Source organism: Ciona robusta, chromosome 1 (genome assembly GCF_009617815.1).
Source record: "Ciona robusta chromosome 1, ASM961781v2".
NCBI lineage: Eukaryota > Metazoa > Chordata > Ascidiacea > Phlebobranchia > Cionidae > Ciona > Ciona robusta.
The window spans coordinates 5,935,048-5,961,513 of record NC_143235.1 but is presented as its reverse complement, the minus strand read 5'-3'; the positions used below and the strand labels follow the sequence as shown (position 1 = coordinate 5,961,513).

Below are 26,466 nucleotides of genomic sequence, written 5' to 3'. Positions count from 1 at the left end.
ACGACAGTGCAACTTTTTTCTTTTGTAATTTTTTTATATGCAAAATTACCTCATGCTGTTTTTAATTTTCATCATGAAGCAAAAGACCGATAATTTGTAGGCTACAAAGCGATAAAAACATGGATCATTTCCATACTTCATTGCATTAAAATAAAATTACAGTTTGCAAGCCATGAGAAAAGTATACATAGTGTCCATCACATAGGCGGGAACGTGGGTATGCAGGGTAATCAAAGCATACCCTAATAAAACCTTAGGTTACCTAAGGGTACCTTAAATAAAATGTATAAACAATAAAAAGGTACACTGCCCCCATTAACCCTTTAACTGGCCCCTATTTTTTTCAAATTTTTTAACTTTTGACCAGGTCTCACCTAATTGGATTTTGTAACCAAAATATAGTAGTTAGAGCAAAACATGCTGTAGAAAGTTTGTAGTATAAAATTGTCTTCAACTTCATATTTTTAATTTTTTTTTAGCGTCATCAAAATAACGATGATGTCATAATGAATTTTTCAATATGGAATATTTTAGAAATGCACATAAATATATAAAAAAAATGCGTAGCAAACTTGATCAGTATGAAAATATCTTTCTTTTGATGTATAACATGTACTTCTAGCATGTTCATACAGGCAAAAATCTCATAAAGAGCCATCGGTGTCGTACTTTTGAACCTCCTGATGATGGTGCTGTGGACAAAATTTTTGTTTTCAGTAAATAAAGTAAATTTTGGTCTGTTGTATTTATCAATGAGGCTCTAGAAAACACAAATTTAATAACATAACAGTGAAAACAGCTTTAAAACATCAAACACAGTTCGAAATGTCATTAGGGTGTTTCGCTTGATTTTCATTGAAAGGAAGTAAAGTTTCCCAGCTTGAATATCCTATAGGTTCTGTTCATGTTGAATCCAACATCAAATCTCGTTCAAAACCAAATATATGTATATATATTTTATAGGGATGGGACGAAATTAAAAATTAATGAGAAACGTTACCCGTTCGAATTCGAGTGCCCGGCGAGTGACATCACAATAGGCGAGTGACGTCAAAAAGGCGTTTTTATTTATGTATTATGCGGATGTCGTCGAGTCCGCACGAGTATGCGGTTGTCATATAAAGCGAAAATGCGCCTTGTGTAGCCTTACATCGCATGCATGCAAGCAAGTATAGACACGTCCGTCGGCGAATTAGTAGGTATCAAAACGAAATAACCATAATCTAGTCGATCCATCAGACATGTATACATTGATTAGCGCATCAATTCAACTGAATATGTGGAACGAATTTTTATTTACATACGGAACGAATTTTTATCCATAAAAAAAACATTTATTTACATGAGAGGCACAAATTCCTAGACACCATTTAATACAAAAAATTAAGTTTACGGAGATTGTAGTGCAAAAGTGTTAGCAATTCCACATTCTTTGGCTTGAGACGATTACGCAGGGGAGATACAATCACGCCCGATGAACTGAAAAGACGTTCCGACGATACACTTGTTGGTGGACAAGAAAAAAGTGATACAGCTAAGGAAAACAATGCGGGACAGTCCGCGCGGTGATCCATCCAAAAATCCAACGGCGACTTTGAAGACTTTATTCGTTGGCTTCCAATGTAACGCATAACTGTTGTTTTTATTTTATTTTTTTGTTGTTCGGCGTTCTGTTCCAATCCTGGCGTTGTTTTAGTGTCAACAATTTGATCGTCGGACAAAGGACACTCAAACAAAATGCTATCTTCGTTGCCGGAATCGTCTGTCGATGACAGGTGTTCACCAGCATCGACACCAGTGTTTTCACTACTAACATGCTGCAGAGCAAGTTGCTGTATGGCAGTAGAAAGACGAGTAACTTCTACCGTATCATCCAACCAAGAAGTTTTAAATCTCGGGTCCAATATTGCGGCAACGGCGCAGGTGGTATATACGTCATCGTTGTAGAAATAGCAATCTTTAGATTGTGGCACACCACGGTGTGGTTTACTAAACCTGTGTTGTAACTGCTCTTTTAGTACCGATATGAAAGTGCCTATACCAAACAACCTGCCTTCTGCATTCTCATGTTCAAATCTTTTAAATTTCCTCACAAGATTTACTTTAATAGGCAGAATGTGAGAAATTGTTGCTACCTCGCCGCTCAGCTCACAGGTGGCTTTATCGAACATTTTTAAAACAATTGTTAATGAATCAACTAGCTTCCACTCATTAAACGATAGGTTCTGAAACTCTCCATGGGTCTGATATAACTGATTTATTGCGGGTTTCTGCTCCAATAATCGCTCAAGCATAAAAAATGTTGAGTTCCAACGAGTTGGGACATCTTGGATGAGCTTGTGTTTTGGAAGGTTAAGATCCGTTTGCACTGACTTTAACATGCCGCATGCCCGCGGAGAATGGTGGAAGTATGTAACAATACGACGAGCAACGGCGACTGTATCATTGACCGTTCGTTGGGAATTTTTTAAGGCGTGGTGTACAACTAGGTTGATGGTATGCGCCATGCACCGCACTCCCTTGATCTCACCATCACGCAGGGCTTTAACAACGTTGGCTGTATTATCGCTGACCATGTACCGTAACTGTATATCCCAGAGAGCTTCTTGAAGTTTTATCTCTTCTAAGATATGCTGAGCAGTATGCGACCCTTCTAATTCGTTACACGGCAACACGTAGGACAGAAGACGAAGATTGCCCTTATTACACGATACAAAATGAATCGTGAGGCTCATATACGCGATGTTTTGAATGCTTGTCCATATATCTGTCGTTCCAGCAAAACAACCCATCGAATTATTGACCTGGTGTTTTATAAATTGTCTTACCTGGGTGTAGATTTCAGGCATGCACGTTTCATATATATATTTTCTTGACGGAATATTATAGCGTGGTTGGAGTTTAGTAATTAAACGCCTAAAGCCTTCGTTTTCGACCACAGAGAAAGGAAGAAAATCTGCTGCAACCATCTCACATATAAGTTTTGTAATTTTTTGGGCAACCGGGTGCGTTGTTGAAAAACATTGTTTTTTGGCAAACATCCCTTCGATTGTCTGTTGAGCGGTCGGTCTTTTACCGCAGTTGCTTTGAGTAGCCACACCACTTTCTTGCTTCCTTACATCGATTTGATGTTTTTAATAGTAAGTGCTTTATCATGGAGCTTGTCGTATATGTAGCAACAGACTTTCCCTGACTTATCGATACGTTGCACAGATTACATACTGGTGTAGAGGTGTCTGTTTCCATTACTTCAAAATACTTCTAAACAGAAGATGACTTTGAAGTAGAACTCATTCTTATTCTTAATTCTCTTGTACAGCAACAATTTCACGGAGTATAGTATGCATAAATGCGTTTAGTTTATTTTTACGCACAGTATTGCGCAACTCGAATGAAGGTATGTTTGTTTCGTCATAGTACGAAATGTTACGTCGGACTTTGTTGCGCAAGAACATGGATTAACGGGCCATGAAAACGTTTGAATACCTGCCGTACAAACCATTTTTTCCGTGTTATTAAATGACGAACAACTAAAATATTAATGAAATTACCCGGACAGAGTAATTACGATACCCGGCCGGGTCCGAATACCACGAAAACGTCGATACTCGACCGGGTAATTGGACCCGGATTCGACCCGGTGCATCCCTAATATTTTACCCATCAACTTTAGCACAAGTTATCATGAAAAGCGGTCAGGCAGATGGTTATAAATTTTGAATTTTCAAACAGATTTGCTTTGTTTATATATAAATCATACTAATTAGAGGAATACCAGCTAATTCAACAACTAAAATCAAAGAAAATGCAAGCCTATTTGTCCCAGTGTCCATTTGAGCAACTTAGTACGAAAATTCTATGCTAGCACCACTACAATGAGTTTTCAAAGCTAAAAATGCTTTGCGAAGCCTAAACAACACTTGTATGCAAGGGGAATCCCCTACGGCAACTTCGAATTGGAGCGAACAGAAGATTACAGCCAAAACTGGGCACAAAATTGAAGAAAAATGGCTAAATTTGTTAAAAATGTTCAAAAACTTCTATAAACCAATACTCAAACTTTGTTAATCGTTGATATATTCTGTATTGCTTAAATCAAAAGGAAATTGCTTCCTCCATCAAATGAGATCGAATTTGGTAAGGATAATGGAGAAATGACCGCAGAATCGCCGTTGAAGTGACATGTGGTCCCACATAGACTGGAGTTGCTTTAAGCAGTTAAATGGTTAATCCTCCGAGCGTTGAGAAATAATAGAATTTATACAAGACATGTATACAACCCCTGGATTTTCCAATTGTAAAAGTAAATTATTCCTAAAATCTTCCTAAAGAAATATATTCAATTTTATGAAATAAATACTTTTTAGTAGCTACGCAAGGCCTTCATGCTTTCAAAAAGCAATTCGAATTAAACTTAAAACCTGCGAACCAGAAAAAATTAAACTATAGAAATGGTTTGTTTTTTTTCTAAGACGCGATAAAAAAAAACAAAGTTACGGCTTGCGACTGAACTAAGGCTCTTCAGATTCAAGGTCAAGCTCCAAGTCGTATTATACTAGTTTTACGTAAGTCGTAAGAGATAACGAGAAATCATTTTAATAAAATGTAATAACAAACCTTAAATTATAAAGAGATATTATTTGTCCTCTAAATGGAATAGTATTACACTGACATACGCCGGAATTGCCCCTACAGATAAAAAAAATTCGTTGCTGACCCACACTTTGACAACACCTGCAGGTAAAATTTTAGCCTCACTACGTCAACTGTCGCGACAGGCATTTCGGGCCTTGTAGGATTGGACATGATTATTCCGCGAAAAAAAAATATAACAATGTAAATTGAACTCAGTGTCCTGAGCAAACGGCTTAATGGCAGCTCTGGTTGGTATGGGGTATACCCCCTGTCATAAAATCCCTTTTACCCCAGTGTCTCTTTTGTGAGTAACTGAAACAATATTATTTCAAGTATACTCTTTTGCCAAGTAATGCATTTTTTATACAGTTAAACTTCTTTTGATAAATTTTTAAAGATTTCTTTTAAAAGTTGAAGGATGTATGCGAGTCTCACATCAGGAAGCAGGTTCATATATTTGATGATGGTGTCTCAGGTGAAAGCTTTCTTCGAAAACTTGAACAACAGTGGCAAGATCACTGCCAGCAAACGGTCATTATTCATTGATTGTTTTATTTAAAATATTCCATAGACTTAACTGGCGATTTGACAAACCAAATCCAAACAAAAAAATTTGTTCATAGTACACTTTAATGAAGTTCAGTGTTCAGTTAAAAAGGAGCTCAATTTGCATGCAATGACAGCTGATAAGAACTAATAAGTTGAAATAGGTATTTAACTTATTATGTTTAAATCTTTAATCATGTATTGATTTTAGTTTTACGTGAGTAATTTATTATCATTAGAATATCAAATATTACACACCACTGATTATAGATTATGATCCGTTGCATATTCCTGGTGCTTGATCGAACATATGTTCTTCAAAATTCCATGCTTCCTTCATTATGGTAAGTTAGTGGTTGACTATAAGGGTAAAGAATATTCTTCGTAATGACCAATATTCCAGGGATCTTGGCCTTGATCTTTTTCGTGAAAATGTGTTAAGTCGAGAACATGTTCGAGAGCGTTGTTTTTTTGGATTGCTTAATTTAATAAAGCGAGAAAGGTCTGGAGACACAATTGATCGATGTTTACTCCGCAATCTTCTATCTATGCTTAATGATCTCCATGTGAGTTTATGTTAACTTGGATACCTAGCATTCAGAGCATTGTCCAATCATGTATTATTTTATAGAAGGCCTAACCCAATACAAGTTTCATTTAGATTTATCACACAATGTTTGAGAAGCGTTTTCTTCATGAAACAGAAGAGAGTTATTCAATTGAAGGGTCCGCAAAACGATCTTCAATGGAAGTACACGAGTATCTGATTCACACAGAGAGAAGAATATCTGAGGAGAGAGATCTGTGCCTTGCTTGCATGGATCATTCAACATTGTAAAGCTTTAAAGCAAAAAAAAAATACTATGTAAACTGTAGATGTCAGCCAAAATATAAATAATTAGCTCTTTTAGATATTACTTTTCAATATGTCAGTGGTTTAAGTTGCTTACTTTTCAAAATTTAATTTCAGGAAACCCCTGACACTGTGTGTTGAAGAGCAACTAATATCCAAGCATACAGAAGCACTCTTAAGCAAAGGGTTAAGTCACCTCATAGTGGAAAATCGCATTGATGATTTAATGAGATTGTATAAACTGTTCTCAGCAGTGAAGGATGGGATACAATCATTATGTACTCACTTTAATAAACATGTCAAGGTAATTGGGCCTCAAACAAATGATACAACTTTTTGTTCTGGATAGGTCAAGTTTTTAAAGTTTTTTCAGTATGGTGTCAAATTTATAGCAAGGTTACCTGCCCAGTATATTAAACAAGGTTAGCACACTATACTTACTACCCCAGCTATAAATGAGTGTTGTAAGGATAACTTCAAAAAGGTATTTTGGTATTTTGCTGTTAAAACAATTACACAAATGAAGAAGTTGAAGTATACACCATGGATTATTAAACACGATGTTATGGTTAATCCTTAAACGGCCGGGTCTTACTTATTGGATTTTGCTACTATAGTAGCTAGACCTAATTTAGCAATGCAACTAATATAACTTTAAAGTAACGTCTACGCTTGTAACAAATAAACAGTTTGTTTTGTTTTTTCTAATTAGAATGTTGCCTCACTTATTGTGTTGGATGTCAGCAATGACCACACCATGGTACAAGATCTTCTTGATTTGAAAGAAAAACTTTCAAACATTGTGACAAAATGTTTTTCGAAAGATTTAAAGTTTGTAGAGGCTTTAAGGGAAGCATTTGAATCTTCAATCAATAAAAGACAGAATAAACCAGCTGAACTAATTGGTGTGGAATTTGGATGTTATTTGATGTGATCCATAGCCTACTCAATACAGGGCCCAGGAATACACCTAAACTGCTCAAAAAATAAGAGGCCCATTGACACAAACAATGCATATTATATTTTATTGTTTCATGAATGAAATTTTGTTTTTGACCGAAATTATTAAAATTGCAGCCGATATAATTCCATTCAAGAAGCTTGAATATAATAGGGATTGTTGGCGTCATTAAGTCTCTTTTTTGACCAGTTCACATTTCTATTTTTTGTTTTTCTGGTGTAATCATAGACTGTGTGTTAAGGAGGCCATGCATGATCTTATAAATTATTTAATGGCACAATTTTTTTATTTTTACCCCTTTTTTCTATAGCTAAATATGTGGATCAAAGAATGAAATCTGGTAATAAAGAAGCGACTGAAGTGGAACTTGACCGCACATTGGATCAGATCATGATGTTGTTCAGATTTATACATGGTAACTTTTAACCAAAACATCGAAAGTGTTCTACATTATAAATTTATTTCTATTAAAATTATAATAAAGTAATTACTCATTTAAAATTTAATAGTTATGGTCTGTGAACCTTATCCTGATGACCAGTATGATTAAAAGCAGTGGTTCCCAAACTGTGGTACGCAAAGGTCTCACAGGTGGTACGCGAGCAACTTTTTAAGTTCACACCAAACGGTAAAACGTCAATTTCGGTTATGGAAAGGTCTTGATTTAACAATCAACAATTACACAAATTTCACATTAGAGTTTGGAACAAAACCCACTGCAAATGAGTTTTGTTAAGAATTTGGTCTCTGGAAAGTAACAAATATCTTGAATTACAATAATTTTTTGTGTAAACTAGTTTGACCTGATTTCTACATCTTGCAACACTGTGATTCAATCAACTTATTGACCTGTGCAATCTTTATTAGATTTTTATCATCGACACATGACCCCTTGACTTAAACCTAACAAATTATCGTGCACCTTCGCCTTTTTAAATTAACTAATTGTCACCATTTACACATTACATGCCTTACGATATCATAAAATTTAATTTCAATTAAATTAGACCTTATACATCATGTGACATCTAATTGTCAGTACGATGTTTTACTTCGCCAACTTTGTTATTCTGGATCATATAATGGTGCAAAATGCGAGTTTAGTTTTTGGTGATAGGCAATCGGCCGGTATTATTTGATTAAGCTTGCAGAGAATGCTATGATAGATTATTGGAAATGGAAACGGCGCCTGATTTACACCGGTTGAATGTTCTCAATTGGTTGATTTAGATTGAACAGGGTGAATTAGTTTAAATGCTGGCATTAATTTTTCGGATTGAATTGGATATTTGACTTTAGATATTCAGGTTCGTTAAAGTATGGAATGCAGCCCATCCCTGTTTAGTATTGTATTTATTTTTGGTTTTATATTATTATTTATTTAAGGATATGATTTTTGGAACTGCAGGAAAAGATGTGTTTGAAGCTTTCTATAAGAAAGATTTAGCAAAGCGACTTTTGGTTGGAAAGAGTGCATCTGTTGATGCAGAAAAGTCTATGTTGTCAAAATTGAAGCAAGAATGTGGTGGAATGTTTACTGGAAAACTTGAAGGGATGTTTAATGACATCTCGCATTCAAAGGAGCTAATGGCACAGTATAGACAGGTACATTATACTGTTACCTGTAAATCTAAAATAGCTCTGCTCATAAATTAACTGTTCAAAAGTACTTTAAACCTTAATTCCTTACTTTTCAAAAGGTAAATTCAGTTGGTATGTCTTATTGTTATTTAGTTGCTGTATTTCTAACGTTTTTTGGTCTTGCTGGAATATTATAGCTATCTAATGTGGACTTGACGCTTAGCCTTCTATTACCCTGACGCTGAGCTTCAAAAAGGTGAAGTTTGGTCCGCAGCTATTAAGCTCTGTTATTGCTTGGCACATATCTACAAATTAAACGTAAATGTTGTTCATGATTTTATTATTTTGACTACTTTATGTTTTTAGCACGTCACTACAAAGAAGGAAGGTAAAGTTCCTAACATTGATATGAGTGTGAACATATTAACAATGGGATACTGGCCAACCTATCCACCCATGGAAGTACAACTTCCCTCATATCTTGTAAGTAAAATTTAAAATTAAATAGTTTTTGCTACGTGTTTGAGATGTATGGTCTGGGACGTTGCCTTAACAGCCAATCACGGGGCCTGCCTGTCGTAGTCTGCTCTAAAACAACTGTATAAAATCGTATATCGTTTTAATAAAAGCAAATATAAAAAAAATATAAAAATATATAAAACAGATGTTCTAAAAAAATGTGGCAATGACCGATAAACAAGTTAGCGTACACAGGTACAATGTAACTACTAAGAACAATCGTATTTTGTAAAACGAGTCAAATGACACTTCGCACAATCTCTAATACAATTACACAACCTTTCAACAACATGGTACAACGAGAACTAACCCAACAAGCGAATAGAAACAAGAAATAGAAAACGCTCAAATCACTTCAATCAGCCCAACGGCACAGAAACGCCGAGACTTAAACGTGTGAAAAATCAAAGAAACCAAGCGTGACAACAGTGAGCAAAAGTGAAACAGTGATAAGGAAAACCAATAAAAATAGACAATAAAATCGACAAATTAAACATCACACACAACAAAGACTGAAATAATGCAAACCTAAAAGCACACACAGCATAAAAGTAAATAAGCGTATGTGGGCTCAAAGCCCTCATACCCACAACGTAACAGTAATGATATGCATCTACTCATTATCATAGGAACATTCTGTTTTTGGTTTGAAATAAAGTAATGTTTTTTTGTAGTTTGTAACAACATTTGTTGTAGGTCAAACTTCAAGATAGCTTCAAAGATTTTTACTTAAGCAAGCACTCTGGGAGGAAGTTGTCTTTCAGGGCATCGCTCGGCCATTGTGTTCTTAAAAGCAAATTCAAAAATGTAATATTGTTTATTGTCAGAATTATTAATGTTATTTAGTTTTGCATACAATTGAACTTACAATCTACGAGTATATCTGTTTTTTTCAGGGTAACAAGGAATTACAAGTTTCACAGTTCCAGGCGTTGGTTCTTCTTCTGTACAATGAAGCAACATGCTTTTCTTTCTTACAAATTAAATCTGACACACAGATTGAAGATTCTGAATTAAGAAGAACATTACAATCACTTGCGTGTGGTAAAGCAAGAATTTTAACAAAGGTAATAATTTTATTTTATTGGTGGTTTACAAAAGGCCTAAATCCCAGGTCCTTAAGGACCTTACGATACAGAAAAAAAATTAAAAGGGGCATTATAGCATTTAAAAGTATTTATTAAACTTATTTTGAAATATAATGTATGTTTATAAGAATATGGTAATTCTTTCAAGGAAAGAGAAGTTTTATCCTATTTTCATGACTTCATGCTCCTTTGGGGTTTTCTTCTTAGCTATCTGTTTGAAATATATATTTTAAAAACCTTTAAGTGGATTTTGTAAGTTATGCAAGATTTTTTTACAAAAATCTTGTTTAATATACAACTTCCTTTTGTCGTTATAAGTTGTTATTCCAGTAACATTGTAATTTATAAACGAAATAAATGGATTTATTCAGATTAGCAAGATTTTAGGGAAAATCATATCTCAACATAGGACTTTCTGTGGGTATAAGTTACATAATTAATTTTGTCAAAGCACAACTTTGCAATTGAATATTTTTTATAAGTTTTGCCCACAATTCCAACACCTGTGTCGCTACAGAGCAATATGTTTCAGTCAGTCAAAAACAAAAAAGTGAAACATGGCTTGTAATTATTGGGTTTAAAGAAGTACAGTTAAAGAGTCTGGACCACGCTCATACAAGTTGGTTTTAAATGAAAATTTACACTTAATAAATACTATCTGTGGTAATTTTTTGTGAAAAAAATATTTAGTTTGGCCAAAAAAACGTTTTAAAAAGTGCCAAAAAATTCGCCTATGGTTGCGTCACTCGCGGGCACTATGACGTAAATTACGTCACGATCTTTTCTAATCGATCAGCTGATTTAGGCTTTGCTGTTTGCAGCAAAACAGAGTGTACCGTCGAGATAGCATTTTCTGTTACTTTTAAATTAAGAAATATGCGTAGGTATTGCCGTGGCCTGATTTTAGTTTAAAATTAATATTTTTTAAAATTGTTTGTAAGTGTATTACACTATTTAAGTTTGTCAGTTAACAATAATGTAAAAGTGTCAGTGTGTGATGTATAGTCAGGTAGAAGTATTTCATCTAATGAAGTGACATAAGTGAAGATCCTAGTCCACTAGCAATAGGTATTGAGCCTTTCCAGTTTAAACCTGTACTTCCAGCAAGTGTTGGGGAAGTAGACAGGCCAAGACCATGGAAAATAAGTGAAGCTGAGCAAATCAACAACACAATTTGGTGGGTTGACCAAGAATAGCATTTATTAAAAAAATGTGACATTTAATAAGTCTGTTGGTTAAAGTTTGCACTGTCTTTTTTGCTGAATTTGTTGAAATTTGTGTAAACAGATATGTGTTGCAAATATGATATTCTTGACTGAGACCTGAGCATGGAATACAAATTTAGTGAAATCAATTTACTCTAATATAGTATTTATTGTTGGCCTTTATACCAAAAATTTGGTCAATCACATGTTTATGGTGTTTATTTTTTTTAGACAGTATCGCTACACAGCTGATCAGAACTTTGTTCGATAGGTACCGGAATGACTGGAAAAGGAAAACAGAAAGGTTCCATCAGTACTGATCAAAAGTATAAGCGAACAACATTATAGTGACAGTTCAACAACATTTGCAAGAATTTTTCATCATTCAGTTTTGAATGGTCTTGTTTCATACAAAATGTGATTCATGCAAGAGTTATGTTGTTTTAAATTAAGTACATTCAACATTGCAAGAAATACATATTTAAGTATTGTATTATTTTTTGTTTTGAATAAAGAATACTTGTACCAGATGGTGGATCTGTTCTTCTGCGCTCTCCAAATAAATGCTACTTACTTGATCCGAACAAGTTTCCTTGCATATCCTAATGAGAACATATCATAGTAAAATCATCTGAAGTAAAATGTGCACTACAAATATGAGATGACCCGCATACCAATGTAATGTTGCTTGCTTTTTTCTAAGCCCCGCTCTTCCTTTTGAAAATGAAAACACACACACCTATATATATATACTTATTATTACTTTAGTCATTCTTGTCTTGCTATTTTAAACACAACACCTATCAGGCATGATTACTCGGCTTATGGTAAACTCCTATATGGTAACTTTAAATACAGATATAAATATAGTCTATGCCATATAGGAAAAAAAGAAAAAGAATTTAAAATCGGAACCCTAGAAAGTCACGAAAACTAATTCTCCACTAAGCTTGGTAGGCTATTTTGTGTGGTTATACACGGATCCCTAGGAAATAGTTTCCAATAAGTTGCTAAAGCCACAAGTACTGTTAATACCTTAAAAAACGTTTTGATTTGCTTATCTATCAAAACTGCACCAATAAACGATAAACCGCTGATAGGCCGGGTTTTCCCCATAAACGAAATATTGCATTGTGACGTCACAGTGCCCGCGAGTGACGTTTATTACAACTTTGAAATTTGATTTTTTAAACGTTCATAACTTTTAAATTAAAGCGATTTTTCACAAACTGGCTGTTAATTTAGCATCAGTAGACATAAAACTTTATCCTTATGCAAAAAACTGCGCAACCATGAGAACCGTGGGCCGGACTCTTTAAGCATTTTATCACTAATCCACACACCATTTAAACAGGACTGTTTTTTATAGTTTTGAATTGATTTAAACAGACAGATAACAATTTTTTCATGACATGTCTACTATAACATATCTCACGCTCCCATATATTTTTATTTAAAGTCTCCAAAAGGCAAAGATGTGAATGATGGTGATAACTTTAATCTAAACACTGAGTTTAAACACAAGCTGATCCGAATTAAAATAAATCAAATACAGCTAAAAGAGTCGGTAAGTTTTCTTATAAATAAATTTTCTGTTTAATGTCTGCGCTAAATATTATATTTTGCTGATGTAACTGCAGGTTGAAGAAAATACAGACACTACTGAGCGTGTGTTTCAAGATCGGCAGCACCAAATTGATGCTGCCATTGTCCGAACAATGAAAACTCGCAAAACATTATCCCATCAACTCCTACTTACAGAACTATATGACCAACTGAAATTCCCACTAAAAGTAAGGACTGGCCAGATCTTTCATACTTTCCTTACAACTTTGAGTAAAAGAAGCATTTCAACAAAATATTAAACTTTGTATATAGAAAGAGAATATATATTTATGTTTAAATGTGATGTAAAGGTACCACCAGAGTTTGAAAAAGCAAAACCGTTTTTTTTAAATTACGATAAATCAAACCGCTAAAGTAAACAACAGCTATGCGAAAATGCATGGGATTTCCCTAAAAAAAAGGTTGACTGTTTCTAGTTTTTAAAGTTCTAAAGAAAACTCGACTTAATATGTATTGACGCCGTGAGAAAGTGGTTAGCGTGCCTGCCTTGAACCATGGGTAATGAGTGCCTTGAACCATGGGTAATGAGTTCAAGGCTCATTGCTGCTACCATTGTGGGCACATAGGTTCTTGGGCAAGACAATTAACGACAATTGCTCCAACCTAATGGTCACTAGTAATGGGTGGTACAAATTATCAGCCACAATAAAAAATCCCCCACAAAGTAACATACATAGTAACTACTTAGTGGTCATTAATAGGTTGTCCAAATTATGAGCCATACATGAAAAAAAAACAAAAAATGATCACCCACAAAGTAGCATATATGGTAACTCTTAAGTTGTTTTTTATTGTGCTTAAGAAACTGACTTGTGTGTCACTTATTATTGGTAATCACATGCATTGTTGCATGGCATATTTTTTTAAATTTATCGGTTTAGTTTTGGATTTTATTTTAAATCTTTTAATTTTTTTAAAACTTTAGTGGTACCTTTACATCACATTTAAGCAGCTCTATGTACATACAAAGTTTGTTGGTAGGCTATGCTCATTTTAGGATTAATTCACTCTAAATAGCCATACATTGCTTTCTGTTTATACATCATGTCAGCAGTTTCCTTCAAAATTTAAACTGTTTAAAATTTAGCAATATAAAACCTGTGTTTTGTATTTATATACAACTGTGGTTTAATCCTAATTTTTGTCAAAGGCAACAGACATTAAAAAAAGAATCGAAAGTTTAATTGAACGGGATTATATGGAGAGAGACAAGGATAACACAACGCAGTACCACTATATGGCATAATGTTGTGATGAAACAAACTGCTTTGTTATCTTAAACTGAGTAAGAGAGAATGCCTTGCATAAATATACTTATACTATCACATTGGCGAACTGAAATTGTATGGTCGATTTAAATGCAGACATTTTTTGGGTGGTTGTAAAGCACACATGTCATATCAAAAAATTATTTGTACTCGAGTTTGTCTTTCAAATTAAAACTTGTCATATCATTTTATGAACCTTGTTGAATAAGGTGTGCTTGAAATTTTAGGATGTGGAACATCATATGCTGCTTTATAAACAAAGTAGTGAGTGTTTGTATCCAGGAGTGACTTTCGTTTTAGAAGCTTCCCATGCATGAGTTAAAAAGCACAATCTGTTGGCACCTTACCTCATTTAATTTCCACACTCAATACACCTCTTGGCAGCTTACCAGTTACTTTGTGGCTGAGTATTTTATTTGGGTGGTGGAGGATTTTATTTTAGCTTATAATGATCTGTATTCATAAGTTAAAAAATGCATCTTCCGATCTAACAAAGCAAAGAGCAAGTAATAAAATAATTTTGCGCTGTTTCAAAGTAGTTATCTCGCCTGCTTGCCACCCGGGGACCAAGGTGATCCTAGAATACAGATATTATAGCGGCCATTTTCGATACCTTCTACTGGTGCCACCCAGAGCCATAGAAATACCGAGTAGTCCAACCCATTGTTTCGTAAAAGACAAATTGAACGGCAATTTGAGTCCAAAATAACACAGTAGGTATAGGGAAAATGCATGTTTTTCGGTAAATTAGAGAAAAACTTAAAAAAAAACAAATTTAAAGGTTGGAAAGTGTAAAAAACAAGTGTTATTTGTTTTCTATATCAAAAAAAGTCAAAAAATAGAATTAGAAGCGGTTGATTTTTGACATTTTAGTCATTTAATGGGGGTAAATTTATATGCTTTTTCAAAAAAATGTTTGGTAATGTAAATAGAAGCTGTTTTACGCCTTTCCACAAAAGGAAATCGCAAATAAAACTCAACAAGTTCGTTTAAATTCATTGCAAAAGTCACCGCTTTTGCTCTATTTTGAACACACAAAGACGGCAGTTGGACTACTCGGTGTTTTTACGACTCTGGTGCCACCAACCTAAAATTTGGACACTGTACTAACTAGACCCCAGCGGTATCGAATCTAAAATAAAAAAATTAAAATTTCAAAAAATATTAATTATGAATATTAATATTCGTCATAAAAACATATTTATAGAATTTTCGCACGAACCAGCTTTGAATATGTTATAGCGCTACTTAATAGCTACAATATGAAACGATTTTTTCTTCAAAAAATGGGAGCTTGGGTGTGAAATATTAAAAAGTATGATCATAACTTGAATCATATAAATATCAAATTTTTAATTTTTTTTGCGAAAATATAACTTACGCATACATCTATGTTGGTCACTAACATACCATTCCCATTAAAAAAATAATTAATTTTATTTTTTTATTTATGAATATTTTTGCATCCTGTTATTTAATTCGGCAAATGTGTTCATCTTTGGCATTAATAGAGTTTTTTAATAACAGAGGCGCAAAAATTATCATGAAAAGCGATAACGACCTTGAGCCTCTACTTCTAAAACAAACTAGCTTACCAGCCTTCCTTTAGTCAATTCAATATTGTCTCATACAATTCGAGCATATCAATTAAAGGCCCTAATCTTAGAGGCTTTAAGAACAAAAAACTTTTTGTATTAATTGAAACAAATAAATTAAATTCTCGATGTTTCTTAGGTATACTTACGCACGGATAGGATAAAGTAAATGATGCGGCAGTCAAAGTCTCTATTTAAATTCAAAACATCACATTTAAATGTACGCATTTACTGTTTATTATATTATTTTTGATAACGTGTATAATTTTTGCGTTCGTGCAAATAAAATATATGAACAAGGGATTAAAGATATGACCATACTTGTTTGTATTCTAAACCCAAGCCCGCATTTTTTTGAAGGAATTAATATTTCATTTTTTAGGTATCACTTAGCGCTATAACATATTCAAAGCTGGTTCGTGCAAAAATTCTATAAATATGTTTTTATGACGAATATTAGTGTTCATAATTTCAAAAAAATTAAAACTAATTATTTTTGACAGAAATGATATGTTAGTGACCTACATAGATATGTGCGTAAGTTATATTTTCGCAAAAAAAATCGAAAATTTGATATTTATATGATTTGTGTTATGACCATACTTGCTTGTATTCTGAACCCAAGCCCGCATTTTTTTGAAGAAATTAAAATTTCATATTTGAGCTATTACGTAGCGCTATAACATATTCCAAGCTAGTTCGTGCGAAAATTCTATAAAAATATGTTTTTATGACGAAAATTAATATTCATAAATAAAAAAAAATTAAAATTAATTATTTTTTTAATGGGAATGGTATGTTAGTGACCAACATAGATGTATGCGTAAATTATATTTTCGCAAAAAAAATTAAAAATTTGATATTTATATGATTCAAGTTATGATCATATACTTATTAATATTTTACACCCAAGCCCCCTTTCATTTTGTAGCTATGACGTAGCGCTATAACATATTCGAAGCTGGTTCGTGCGAAAATTTTATAAATATGTTTTTATGACGAATAATAATATTCATAATTAATATTTTTTGAAATTTTAATTTTTTTATTTTAGATTCGATACCACTGGGGTCTGGTTAGTATACAGTGTCCAAATTTTAGGTTAGTAGCACCAGTAGAAGGTATCGAAAATGGCCGCTATAATATCTGTATTCTAGGATCACCTTGGTCACCCAGGGGTAATTGGTTTAAGGCTCGCCGCTGATTTTTTGTGGGTGTATGTGACTTGATAAGTGAATTTATCATTAGAAACAGGCGTAAATAACATGAAACAATACCGTACGGTTTAAAAATCATTTGTTCGTTTTGTGAACAATAAATACAAATTTATCCTGCCGCTTGAACTGTCTCTTTATATAAATAATAAACCAAATTGAAATTGATCTCGTCGGCAACATTTGCTGAGCTTTGCTTATACTTTAAAGCATCACGTATATACTGTGAGCTCTAAACTATGACCCAGGAAGGATTTATCTCCAAACTTTACTTTTACAGGCCGGTGAAGATTTTAATTGACGGTGGGTCTGAGCACATGCCTATTTCATGGTGCCTCCTTAGCACAGCGAAATTCATTTTTTGGCGTTGTCTACGGCGACATAAACCTTCGACGCTGGAATCGGCAGGTTCTTCAATAGACAATACGGTGTTGGCCGTAACACAGTTGGTTAGCGCGCCTGCCTGTAGCCTAGAGGTAATGGGTTCAAGGCTCGACGCTGCTACCGTTGTGGGCGTATGTGTCCTTGGGCAAGACACTTAACGGCAATTGCTCCAACCCAGTGGTCACTAATGGGTTGTCTAAATTATCAGCTATACATAAAAAAAAATCCAAAAAAATATTCACCCACAAAGTAACATACATGGTAACTCGTAAGCTGGCATGAGGTGTTAAACAAGTGTGATATAACGACTGTCGTTTTCCGGCCACGCAATGATAAAGTAAGTTACGTTTAATTTAATTCAATTCAATTCAATTTTGACTGGTTTTCGGCGTACAGTGTGGTTTAACAGGGTACTTTACGTTGGCGATTAAGACTAGCAGCAATCAGCTGTGTTTACATAATAATATATGATCATGCCTACGAAGCTACACAGCCATTCTTTACTACATTTATAATCCAACATGAGTGGACATGCAGCTGCAAACTGCTTAAGTACTAGCAGATAACGTGTTCGCGTTTTCCGATTTCATAAAGACCCGGAACGCAGAAAAGGCAGCTTACTAATTCAAGCAGAAGACCAAAAATAGTAACTCAGTATTGTTTTCCTCAATGTCACTTCGATATTAGGCAAATTTCACAAAGATACCTTAAGTTTTGTTGCCGGGTATACGTGTTAAGTTTGTGAACCAAAAAGTAAAACGACGGCAATGTACATACAAAACTGCAGCTAGATACACCAGTTTATGGTAAGGTTATGTTTTTGTTTGTATTTTTTTTATTTTAAACATGTTCTTTTACTATGACGTTATAGACGCGGAGACAATGGATAACAAAACTTGTTGTTTTACAATCCGTTTCCTAACTTGGTCTATACTAACTTTGGTAAAAACTATAGCAATAAGGCAAGAAAAAGAATGTTTAGACCTAATTTTCAAAGCGTGCAGTATTATTTCGTGTTATTTACGTATATTCTTAGTTATAAATACACTTTTCAATCAAAATTAACAATGATTTTAAACTGTACGCTTTGAAAATTAGGTCTAAACATTCTTTTTCTTGCCTTATTGCTATAGTTTTTACCAAAGTTAGTATAGACCAAGTTAGGAAACGGATTGTAAAACAACAAGTTTTGTTATCCATTGTCTCCGCGTCTATAACGTCATAGTAAAAGAACATGTTTAAAATAAAAAAAATACAAACAAAAATATAACCTTACCATAAACTGGTGTATCTAGCTGCAGTTTTGTATGTACATTGCCGTCGTTTTACTTTTTGGTTCACAAACTTAACACGTATACCCGGCAACAAAACTTAAGGTATCTTTGTGAAATTTGCCTAATATCGAAGTGACATTGAGGAAAACAATACTGAGTTACTATTTTTGGTCTTCTGCTTGAATTAGTAAGCTACCTTTTCTGCGTTCCGGGTCTTTATGAAATCGGAAAACGCGAACACGTTATCTGCTAGTACTTAAGCAGTTTGCAGCTGCATGTCCACTCATGTTGGATTATAAATGTAGTAAAGAATGGCTGTGTAGCTTCGTAGGCATGATCATATATTATTATGTAAACACAGCTGATTGCTGCTAGTCTTAATCGCCAACGTAAAGTACCCTGTTAAACCACACTGTACGCCGAAAACCAGTCAAAATTGAATTGAATTGAATTAAATTAAATGTAACTTACTTTATCCTCGCGTGGCCGGAAAACGACAGTCGTTATCACACGGGTTTAACACCTCGTGCCAGCTTACGAGTTACCATGTATGTTACTTTGTGGGTGATTATTTAGACAACCCATTAGTGACCACTGGGTTGGAACAATTGCCGTTAAGTGTCTTGCCCAAGGACACATACGCCAACAATGGTAGCAGCGTCGAGCCTTGAACCCATTACCTCTGGGTTACAGGCAGGCGCGCTAACCACTATACCACGGCGCCGGGAATATTAATTTACTCCACATTAATTCCTAGATTTAATATTATATAACAAGATTTATATTAGAAATTATATTTTAAATGTTAAAACAACCGCTATACGTGTTTTCTAGCTTTGTATCGCTTACAAGAACTAAATGAACACATGCCGACCATGCATTTGTATAGGTGATTCACGCTCTGTGGGCTCCATAATGGCGGACACAAGCGCCGTTTCCTAACTTGGTCTATATACTAACTTTGATCTGTGCTAGCACTAACTGCGCTTTGTTCGATTTTCTCTTTGACCCTCGATGACGTCACGCACGGTTCTCGTTAGTTTCGCTCGATTTCGTTCACATCGCTTCAAACACAACTTTAAACATCTGTATCTTGAAAACACGTGACCCGATCGGGCTAATTTTTCGCCAAAACATGTGTACAAATTAAAACTATTCTGCAGTCTAAATAGTTTATATTTATAGATGATCGTGTCACATGCACTTAAAGTGTCCTATCTTCAAATAGATGAAGTTTTTTGGGTAATACCACAAATTATTACTATTATTCCTTTATTAATTGACAACAATTTAATAAAATATAATAAAGCACACGAGGAGTTATTTAGCGATCCGCACAACAGGTGAAATTTTACAAACTTGAAAACACACAGGATAAGACAGGACGGTTAAAATCATTGTTAATTTTGATTGTGTTTATTTAAGGAATATATAGTAGAGTGGGGGAAGATGGGACACCTTTAACACTTAATATCTAAATAGCCTGATCGTGTTTTAAACAATTAACAACGGTCTGTTGAAGTCGTGAAGATATCTTTGTTTACTACCAAATGAAAAGAGAAAACTAAACGAAAAGGTGTCCTATCTTACCCCACCCTACTATATACGTAAATAACACGAAATAATACTGTACTCGTTGAAAATTAAGTCTAAACATTCTTTTTCTTGCCCTACTGCTATAGTCACCTATACATTATATTATTGCATAACAATTGGTATTGTTTGAACGACAATGGGTAATGTTCGAACATCAATGAATAAATATTGTATCCTACAAATGTTATGTTACCGGCGCCGTGGTATAGTGGTTAGCGCGCCTGCCTGTAATCCAGAGGTAATTGGTTCAAGGCTCGACGCTGCTACCATTGTTGGCGTATGTGTCCTTGGGAAAGACACTTAACGGCAATTGCTCCAACCCAGTGGTCACTAATGGGTTGTCTAAATTATCAGCCATACATAAAAAAAAATCCCAAAAAAATAATCCCACAAAAGTAACATACATGGTAACTCGTAAGCTGGCACGAGGTGTTAAACCCGTGTGATAACGACTGTCGTTTTCCGGCAACTCGAGGTTAAAGTAAGTTACATTCATGTACCACAGAAATAAAAAAAAAAACAGAACGTGCTGCTTCTCCAATGTCGGCAAAGGAGAGAGTGTTACATTTCTGTCTAGTCTTCAGGTTCGTAAAACACCCGTGGTCAGATAAAATCGTATTGTAATATAAAGCTGCATATAAAAACAAGGAACGTCCGACTCTTAACATGACACAGTACGTACTGGCGTTTCACTTAGACCACGCCCGTCTCTAGGTCACTGCGTTAGAGACTAAGAAAGTAATTAGCGTGGGAGGGAATTTGAGGGGGCAGGAGCAGGAGGAGCGCATACGGCTCAAGGCACATAGGGCGCAAAACAATACGAGCGAAGACATTGTAACACTCTCCCCCCTCTTCAAATGTCTGTGTCAGGTGACACAGACCTGGAAGTTACATGAACACAAATAAGAAAACGTACACATAGGTGCAAAAATAAAAATACACGCACAAAATAACACACCACACGTCCACACACTAGATCTCTATAAATTTAAGTTGCACATTAACACATCAACAAAAACACACAATTAAACATAAATCTGGTAGCGAGTAACGACTACACTGATTCGAATTAATTAAACTCGTGCAAACAAAGTGGGCTTAAATTAAATCAAAGGAAACAAAACAACAAACAGAGAGACGCATTTACAAAACTTACGAAATAAGTTTCAAACTTTTTCTTAAGAAAAAAAAACGAATGTGAATAAAATGTGCAGAGCATAACGTTTAAACCTCAAACGGTAACGTAAGTATACTATATAACAGTTCATAAGTTTCAACGTCTTTCTACTTGGGGGTAATATGCCGGTCTTCGTGATGTTCGTTGTGATCTTCTTTTCTCGTGTTGACATTGCCGCCCCTGTGCTTCCAAAACCTGATGTGAACACTGGTTATGATACCAGTATAAGCGCCAGGTTGTAGCGGAAAGTTTCTTCGCTGTGGCCGTTCTAAATTTTCGGCTCGGTTCTGATCGCTGTCACACTCCCTCTCCTGAAAGTCCTCATACTTTTCTTCAAGCGATTAAAATGCACTGTCTGTCTTCGGGAATCCTTGTCCATAATTACGTAATTAACCGGTGGGACAACCTCTACCACCTTGAATGGACCCCTATGAGGCAAATGAAACTTTTTCTTTTCGTTGTTTCTCAGCACAGTGTCCCGTAAAAGCACAGATTCCCAGACCGAGAACGTGGTGATCTTGGAAGCGTTTCGATCCCATCGTTCTTGACTGACGCCGTTTTCTCATTCGATTTCGTACCACCATGGCCTACTCAATACACGGACTAGGAATACACCGAAACTGCTCAGAAAATAAGAGGCCTATTGACGCGAATAATGCCCATTATAATACATTGTTACGTCACGGTTTTATCAAAGTTAGTATAGACCAAGTTAGGAAACGGATTGTAAAACAACGAGTCTTGTTATCCATTGTCTCGCGTCTATGACGTCATAGTCGCCACCATTACGGAGCCCACGGCATAGCATTTCATCATTGCTGGGTGCTGTTTTTCGTTTAAATATTGCGATTTTTTTAAAACCAAGCACTTCTGCGCGTAAAAATGGCTTTCTACTAATGTTATATCTTATCACAATAATAAACCTCACAAAAATAATCAACTTTTATTGAACACGTAATCGATTAAAGAGTAAAAATACAGAAAATATCAGGTTTACTAACCAAAAACATAAAAGAACATGTTTAAAATATAAAAAATACAAACAAAAATAACATTACCATAAATACAAACGCATAACATTACCATAAACTGGTGTATCTAGCTGCAGTTTTGCATGTAAATTGCCGTGATTTTACTTTTTGGCTCACAAACTTAACACGTATACCCGGCAACGAAACTTAAGGTATCTGTGTAAAATTTGCCTAATATCGAAGTGACATTGAGGAAAACAATACTAAGTTACTATTTTTGGTCCTCTGCTTGAATTAGTAAGCTACCTTTTCTGCGTTACGGGTCTTTATGAAATCGGAAAACGCGAACACCTTATCTGCTAGTACTTAAGCAGTTTGGAGCTGCATGTCCACTCATGTTGGATTATAAATGTAGTAAAGAATGGCTCCGTAGATTCGTAGGTATGATCTTATACTATTATGTAAACTAAGCTGATTGCTGCTAGTCTTAATCGCCAACGTAAAGTACCCTGTTAAACCACACTGTACGCCGAAAACCAGTCAAAATATTAATTTACTTCACATTAATTCCTAGATTTAATAATATATAACAAGATTTATATTAGAAATTATATTTTAAATGTTAAAACAACCGCTATACGTGATTTCTAGCTTTGTATCGCTTACAAGAACTAAATGAACACATGCCGACCATGCATTTGTATAGGCGATTCACGCTCTGTGGGCTCCGTAATGGCGGACACGAGCGCCGTTTCCTAACTTGGTCTATACTAACTTTGGGTTTTATGAATGGATTTTGCTGTCTGGCTGTAATTTTTGCTTCAAATAACAGTTTATTTACCATTCCCGGTTAAATTAGAAATTACCTTACTTTTCGGGTTATTTTATCAACATCTTATATTTTTTATATATGTTTAAGCATGACTGAACAGATAGGAGTTACTTTTAACCACGTGCGGCATACAAGTAAGTTTTACCAACAGTTTAGTTTGGCTCAGTCGCTGAGTGAAAATAGTATTTGGCTTAAAACAGAAGTTTTTTAAGACAGCCTATGCATATCTAGCAAAACAACACCGCAGTAACAACAAATAGGTTAATTGATATGTCCGTTGTGGACTTTTAAAACCGGTCCTTAATATATAGGTATATGGGATAACAGTATAGGATATTGGATAAACACAAGCATTAACCTTTTGTCTCAAGGTGCTTATGCCTTGTAGCGGTTCGGTTTATTGTGGTTGTAAATCTTTATAGCAACATATGTTCGCTTATGGTGTTGATGTATTTATATGGTTTCTCTCCTGACATTTGTCACGTCGTAAAGTTACATCTGTCCTTTTACTTCAATTCCCCTTTATAAACCTTACCGTACATGTTATGAGACGGAGAAACACGCAGACGTTTCGAGAGACCAGTGACTAACTAGATAGGGTTACGTGATTGTAAACGTTGGAGTTGCTTTTGGTACTTGTTTACTGTTGAAAAGTTTAGAACGCCTCAATACAAGTTGATGTTCAAATAACCGAGTCATACTCAACAAGACAACGTCAGTACCAGAAGACGGAAGCAAGAAATTTCTCCCAAATACAGCGCACATTCCGAGAGTAGGATACTGCGCGTAGGACAGCCGCGACTCGCAACAAGGTGTTTAACTGGCGCACCTCGTCTAGATAATCGAACTGAACTGACTAAGGCACGTCGAGACGCGGGCGCCCCTACATATTTGGTGACCTCGACTTCAAGAACATTTCGGAGAAATAGATATACTCATAAGATTTGTGAGGCCAGTTTTCGAGGAGCCCACGAATTCTTATTGAATTTGATTTCTGTGCTCCATCAAGAAACAACTACGGGAATTGGATTATATCTTCGTTGGGATTTTACAAGAACTTATTTACGAACTTGGGATTAAATATTCGGATTAACTCTTCAAGATCTACGTGGATTCATCTTCAAACACTACTCTTACTGTGACTTCAGTGGACTAATGTTTGTACCTTATTCGTGTAAGCGATTAGAAGATTTAGATCAATTTGAAACAAAACCTGCTAACCCCTCCAACCCACTGGTGTTTAATGCATCAAGACCCGAGGATCGTTATCTTAACGAACTCAATGCAATCATTCAAGAACAGGCGATCAAGACTTCGGTAGACTTTTTATACCTTGAATGTCAACTGCAAAACTTTCTCGCTGCGCTCTATTCTATCTCTATAGCCGACAATTTCCTAGTGAAGTGCTTTCAGCAATAATGGGTAGCTCCCGAGCTGCGATTACCGTCGGGGACGTGATAACTGAAATTGTATGTGAGCAAATAAATGCCACATTACGCCACAGTCTTCAATACAAGTCCCATTTTTCAATACGTCCACTCGTTTACTTTACCGATTCCAACGGATCGTTAAGAATTGGTCAAGTAATGAAAAACGACGTGGTCTATGAAGGAGTACGACTGGTAGAGCACTATACACCGGGCAGAACATTCACGTTTCGTATCAACGAACAGTTCTACTTGTATGACAATTATACATTAGAACACTCGGATGTTCATGTTCGTTCCATATTTCCCTCGTTAACTCCGATTGCAGAACCTGTAAGAGTATATGATTTTGTTTCCCTAGCGAAACAATTTCCTCTCTCGTCAATGGGTCTAGAAGATTTCAATGCCATCTTAGGCTCAATCACCCAATCGCAAGTTACTACGGAGAAAATTAATCAACTCCTGAACGAGGACGTCAATGAGACAGCAGATGCAGATCCTGAATTCATAGGCAAGTCCATCGATAAGATAGCAAAACATGCTTTTCTTCTTGGTTTATCAGCCGCATCACCAGTCCGTTAATAAACGCCGTAGTTTCGATACTACAAATAATTGCAATGTTCTGGGGGCTTGTTTTGACAATTTCATCAATCAAGCAGTTGTTCGCTTGGAGAAAGCAAAATACCTCTCGTACCGACCCCTTACCTAACCCAAACCCTTCCCTTCCCCAACAAACACGTCCAGTTAAAAATTCGATTAGACCTAGAAAAATACACGACCCTAGTACACGACCCTTACAGTACCGCAATAATCCAAACGTTGTGGGTCAAGTATAATTTATTTTATTACCTCGTTAATATGATATTAGGTGATATTGATTTGTATTTCGTGTCAACATTGTATCTAATTGTATAATTTATGTCGTTTTAAAAAGTTATGCCTTTACCATATTGCACATGCAGCAAGGCTGGTTCGAGATTTAGTTAAACGATTTTTAGTATTATTCTTTTACGAAGTATGCCTTTTTATTAACTTTAAACCGTTAATTTCTAGCCATACCTCTGAGGAGGGAAGTAAATGTAGCGGTTCGGTTTATTGTGGTTGTAAATCTTTATAGCAACATATGTTCGCTTATGGTGTTGATGTATTTATATGGTTTCTCTCCTGACATTTGTCACGTCGTAAAGTTACATCTGTCCTTTTACTTCAATTCCCCTTTATAAACCTTACCGTACATGTTATGAGACGGAGAAACACGCAGACGTTTCGAGAGACCAGTGACTAACTAGATAGGGTTACGTGATTGTAAACGTTGGAGTTGCTTTTGGTACTTGTTTACTGTTGAAAAGTTTAGAACGCCTCAATACAAGTTGATGTTCAAATAACCGAGTCATACTCAACAAGACAACGTCAGTACCAGAAGACGGAAGCAAGAAATTTCTCCCAAATACAGCGCACATTCCGAGAGTAGGATACTGCGCGTAGGACAGCCGCGACTCGCAACAAGGTGTTTAACTGGCGCACCTCGTCTAGATAATCGAACTGAACTGACTAAGGCACGTCGAGACGCGGGCGCCCCTACAGCCTTGATCTGTTCTGCTGCTCATAACCCATTTTCTACTCGAGGTTTTTTTTTTGTTAAAGCAGGACAGAGGCTCTTCCTCCAGGTCAAAAAATGGGTCATACAGCACATTCTAAATTAAGACTGTATAAT

At 35.4% G+C, this 26,466-nt stretch overlaps 3 protein-coding genes and 2 long non-coding RNA genes across 9 annotated transcripts in view; 3 read left to right on the top strand and 2 right to left on the bottom strand.

Annotated features, from left to right (window-relative positions):
• The window catches only part of LOC149741812 (cullin-4A-like), a 43,492-nt gene extending 25,785 nt beyond the window's left edge, over window positions 1–17,707 (top strand). Inside the window, exons 5-19 of one of the 5 annotated variants that reach the window (XM_089876803.1) lie at window positions 5,047–5,166; window positions 5,452–5,525; window positions 5,585–5,747; window positions 5,843–6,015; window positions 6,152–6,338; window positions 6,747–6,939; window positions 7,306–7,410; window positions 8,404–8,600; window positions 8,943–9,059; window positions 9,792–9,902; window positions 9,992–10,162; window positions 12,848–12,955; window positions 13,029–13,181; window positions 14,165–14,299; window positions 17,372–17,707. In XM_089876803.1, the coding sequence (XP_089732929.1) occupies window positions 5,047–5,166; window positions 5,452–5,525; window positions 5,585–5,747; window positions 5,843–6,015; window positions 6,152–6,338; window positions 6,747–6,939; window positions 7,306–7,410; window positions 8,404–8,600; window positions 8,943–9,059; window positions 9,792–9,902; window positions 9,992–10,162; window positions 12,848–12,955; window positions 13,029–13,181; window positions 14,165–14,260 (1,968 nt within the window). In that variant the 3' untranslated portion in view covers window positions 14,261–14,299; window positions 17,372–17,707. Of the gene's footprint in view, window positions 1–5,046; window positions 5,167–5,451; window positions 5,526–5,584; window positions 5,748–5,842; window positions 6,016–6,151; window positions 6,339–6,746; window positions 6,940–7,305; window positions 7,411–8,403; window positions 8,601–8,942; window positions 9,060–9,791; window positions 9,903–9,991; window positions 10,163–12,847; window positions 12,956–13,028; window positions 13,182–14,164; window positions 14,483–14,509; window positions 14,818–17,371 lie in introns of those variants that run through there. The other 4 variants (XM_089876794.1, XM_089876785.1, XM_089876811.1 and 1 more) reach the window with 4 other exon arrangements.
• On the bottom strand, window positions 8,900–14,766 carry LOC149741813 (uncharacterized). Its single transcript, XR_016384955.1, has 2 exons — window positions 14,630–14,766; window positions 8,900–10,394 (listed from the first exon to the last, which is right to left on the bottom strand). It is a non-coding gene; the product is annotated as an uncharacterized LOC149741813 (long non-coding RNA).
• On the top strand, window positions 11,230–11,918 carry LOC149741815 (uncharacterized). The gene is made up of 2 exons (XR_016384946.1): window positions 11,230–11,360; window positions 11,660–11,918. It is a non-coding gene; the product is annotated as an uncharacterized LOC149741815 (long non-coding RNA).
• On the bottom strand, window positions 11,360–12,850 carry LOC149741814 (uncharacterized). The gene is made up of 4 exons (XM_089877055.1): window positions 12,424–12,850; window positions 12,063–12,127; window positions 11,963–11,990; window positions 11,360–11,671 (listed from the first exon to the last, which is right to left on the bottom strand). Exons 1-4 carry the CDS (start codon window positions 12,502–12,504, stop codon window positions 11,534–11,536), a joined length of 312 nt encoding a protein of 103 aa, XP_089733181.1. The 5' UTR covers window positions 12,505–12,850; the 3' UTR covers window positions 11,360–11,533.
• A 5,983-nt stretch (window positions 17,708–23,690) lies between the features above and the next one.
• LOC149741811 (uncharacterized) lies at window positions 23,691–26,137 on the top strand. Its single transcript, XM_089877018.1, has one exon. It carries the CDS (start codon window positions 24,663–24,665, stop codon window positions 25,332–25,334), a length of 672 nt encoding a protein of 223 aa, XP_089733144.1. The 5' UTR covers window positions 23,691–24,662; the 3' UTR covers window positions 25,335–26,137.
• Window positions 26,138–26,466: the final 329 nt, after the last annotated feature.

What these genes read in the sequence shown, in the direction of transcription:
- LOC149741814 (XM_089877055.1), bottom strand. Translation starts at nt 12,504, where the DNA reads ATGGGGAAAACCCGGCCTATCAGCGGTTTATCGTTTATTGGTGCAGTT. An exon ending in AAATCAAAACGTTTTTTAAG is followed by an intron (nt 12,128 to 12,423) that starts GTATTAACAGTA and finishes ATATATATATAG; the next exon opens with GTGTGTGTGTTTTCATTTTC. An exon ending in AGGAAACTTGTTCGGATCAA is followed by an intron (nt 11,672 to 11,962) that starts GTAAGTAGCATT and finishes TTCCTTTTCCAG; the next exon opens with TCATTCCGGTACCTATCGAA.
- LOC149741811 (XM_089877018.1), top strand. Translation starts at nt 24,663, where the DNA reads ATGTCAACTGCAAAACTTTCTCGCTGCGCTCTATTCTATCTCTATAGC.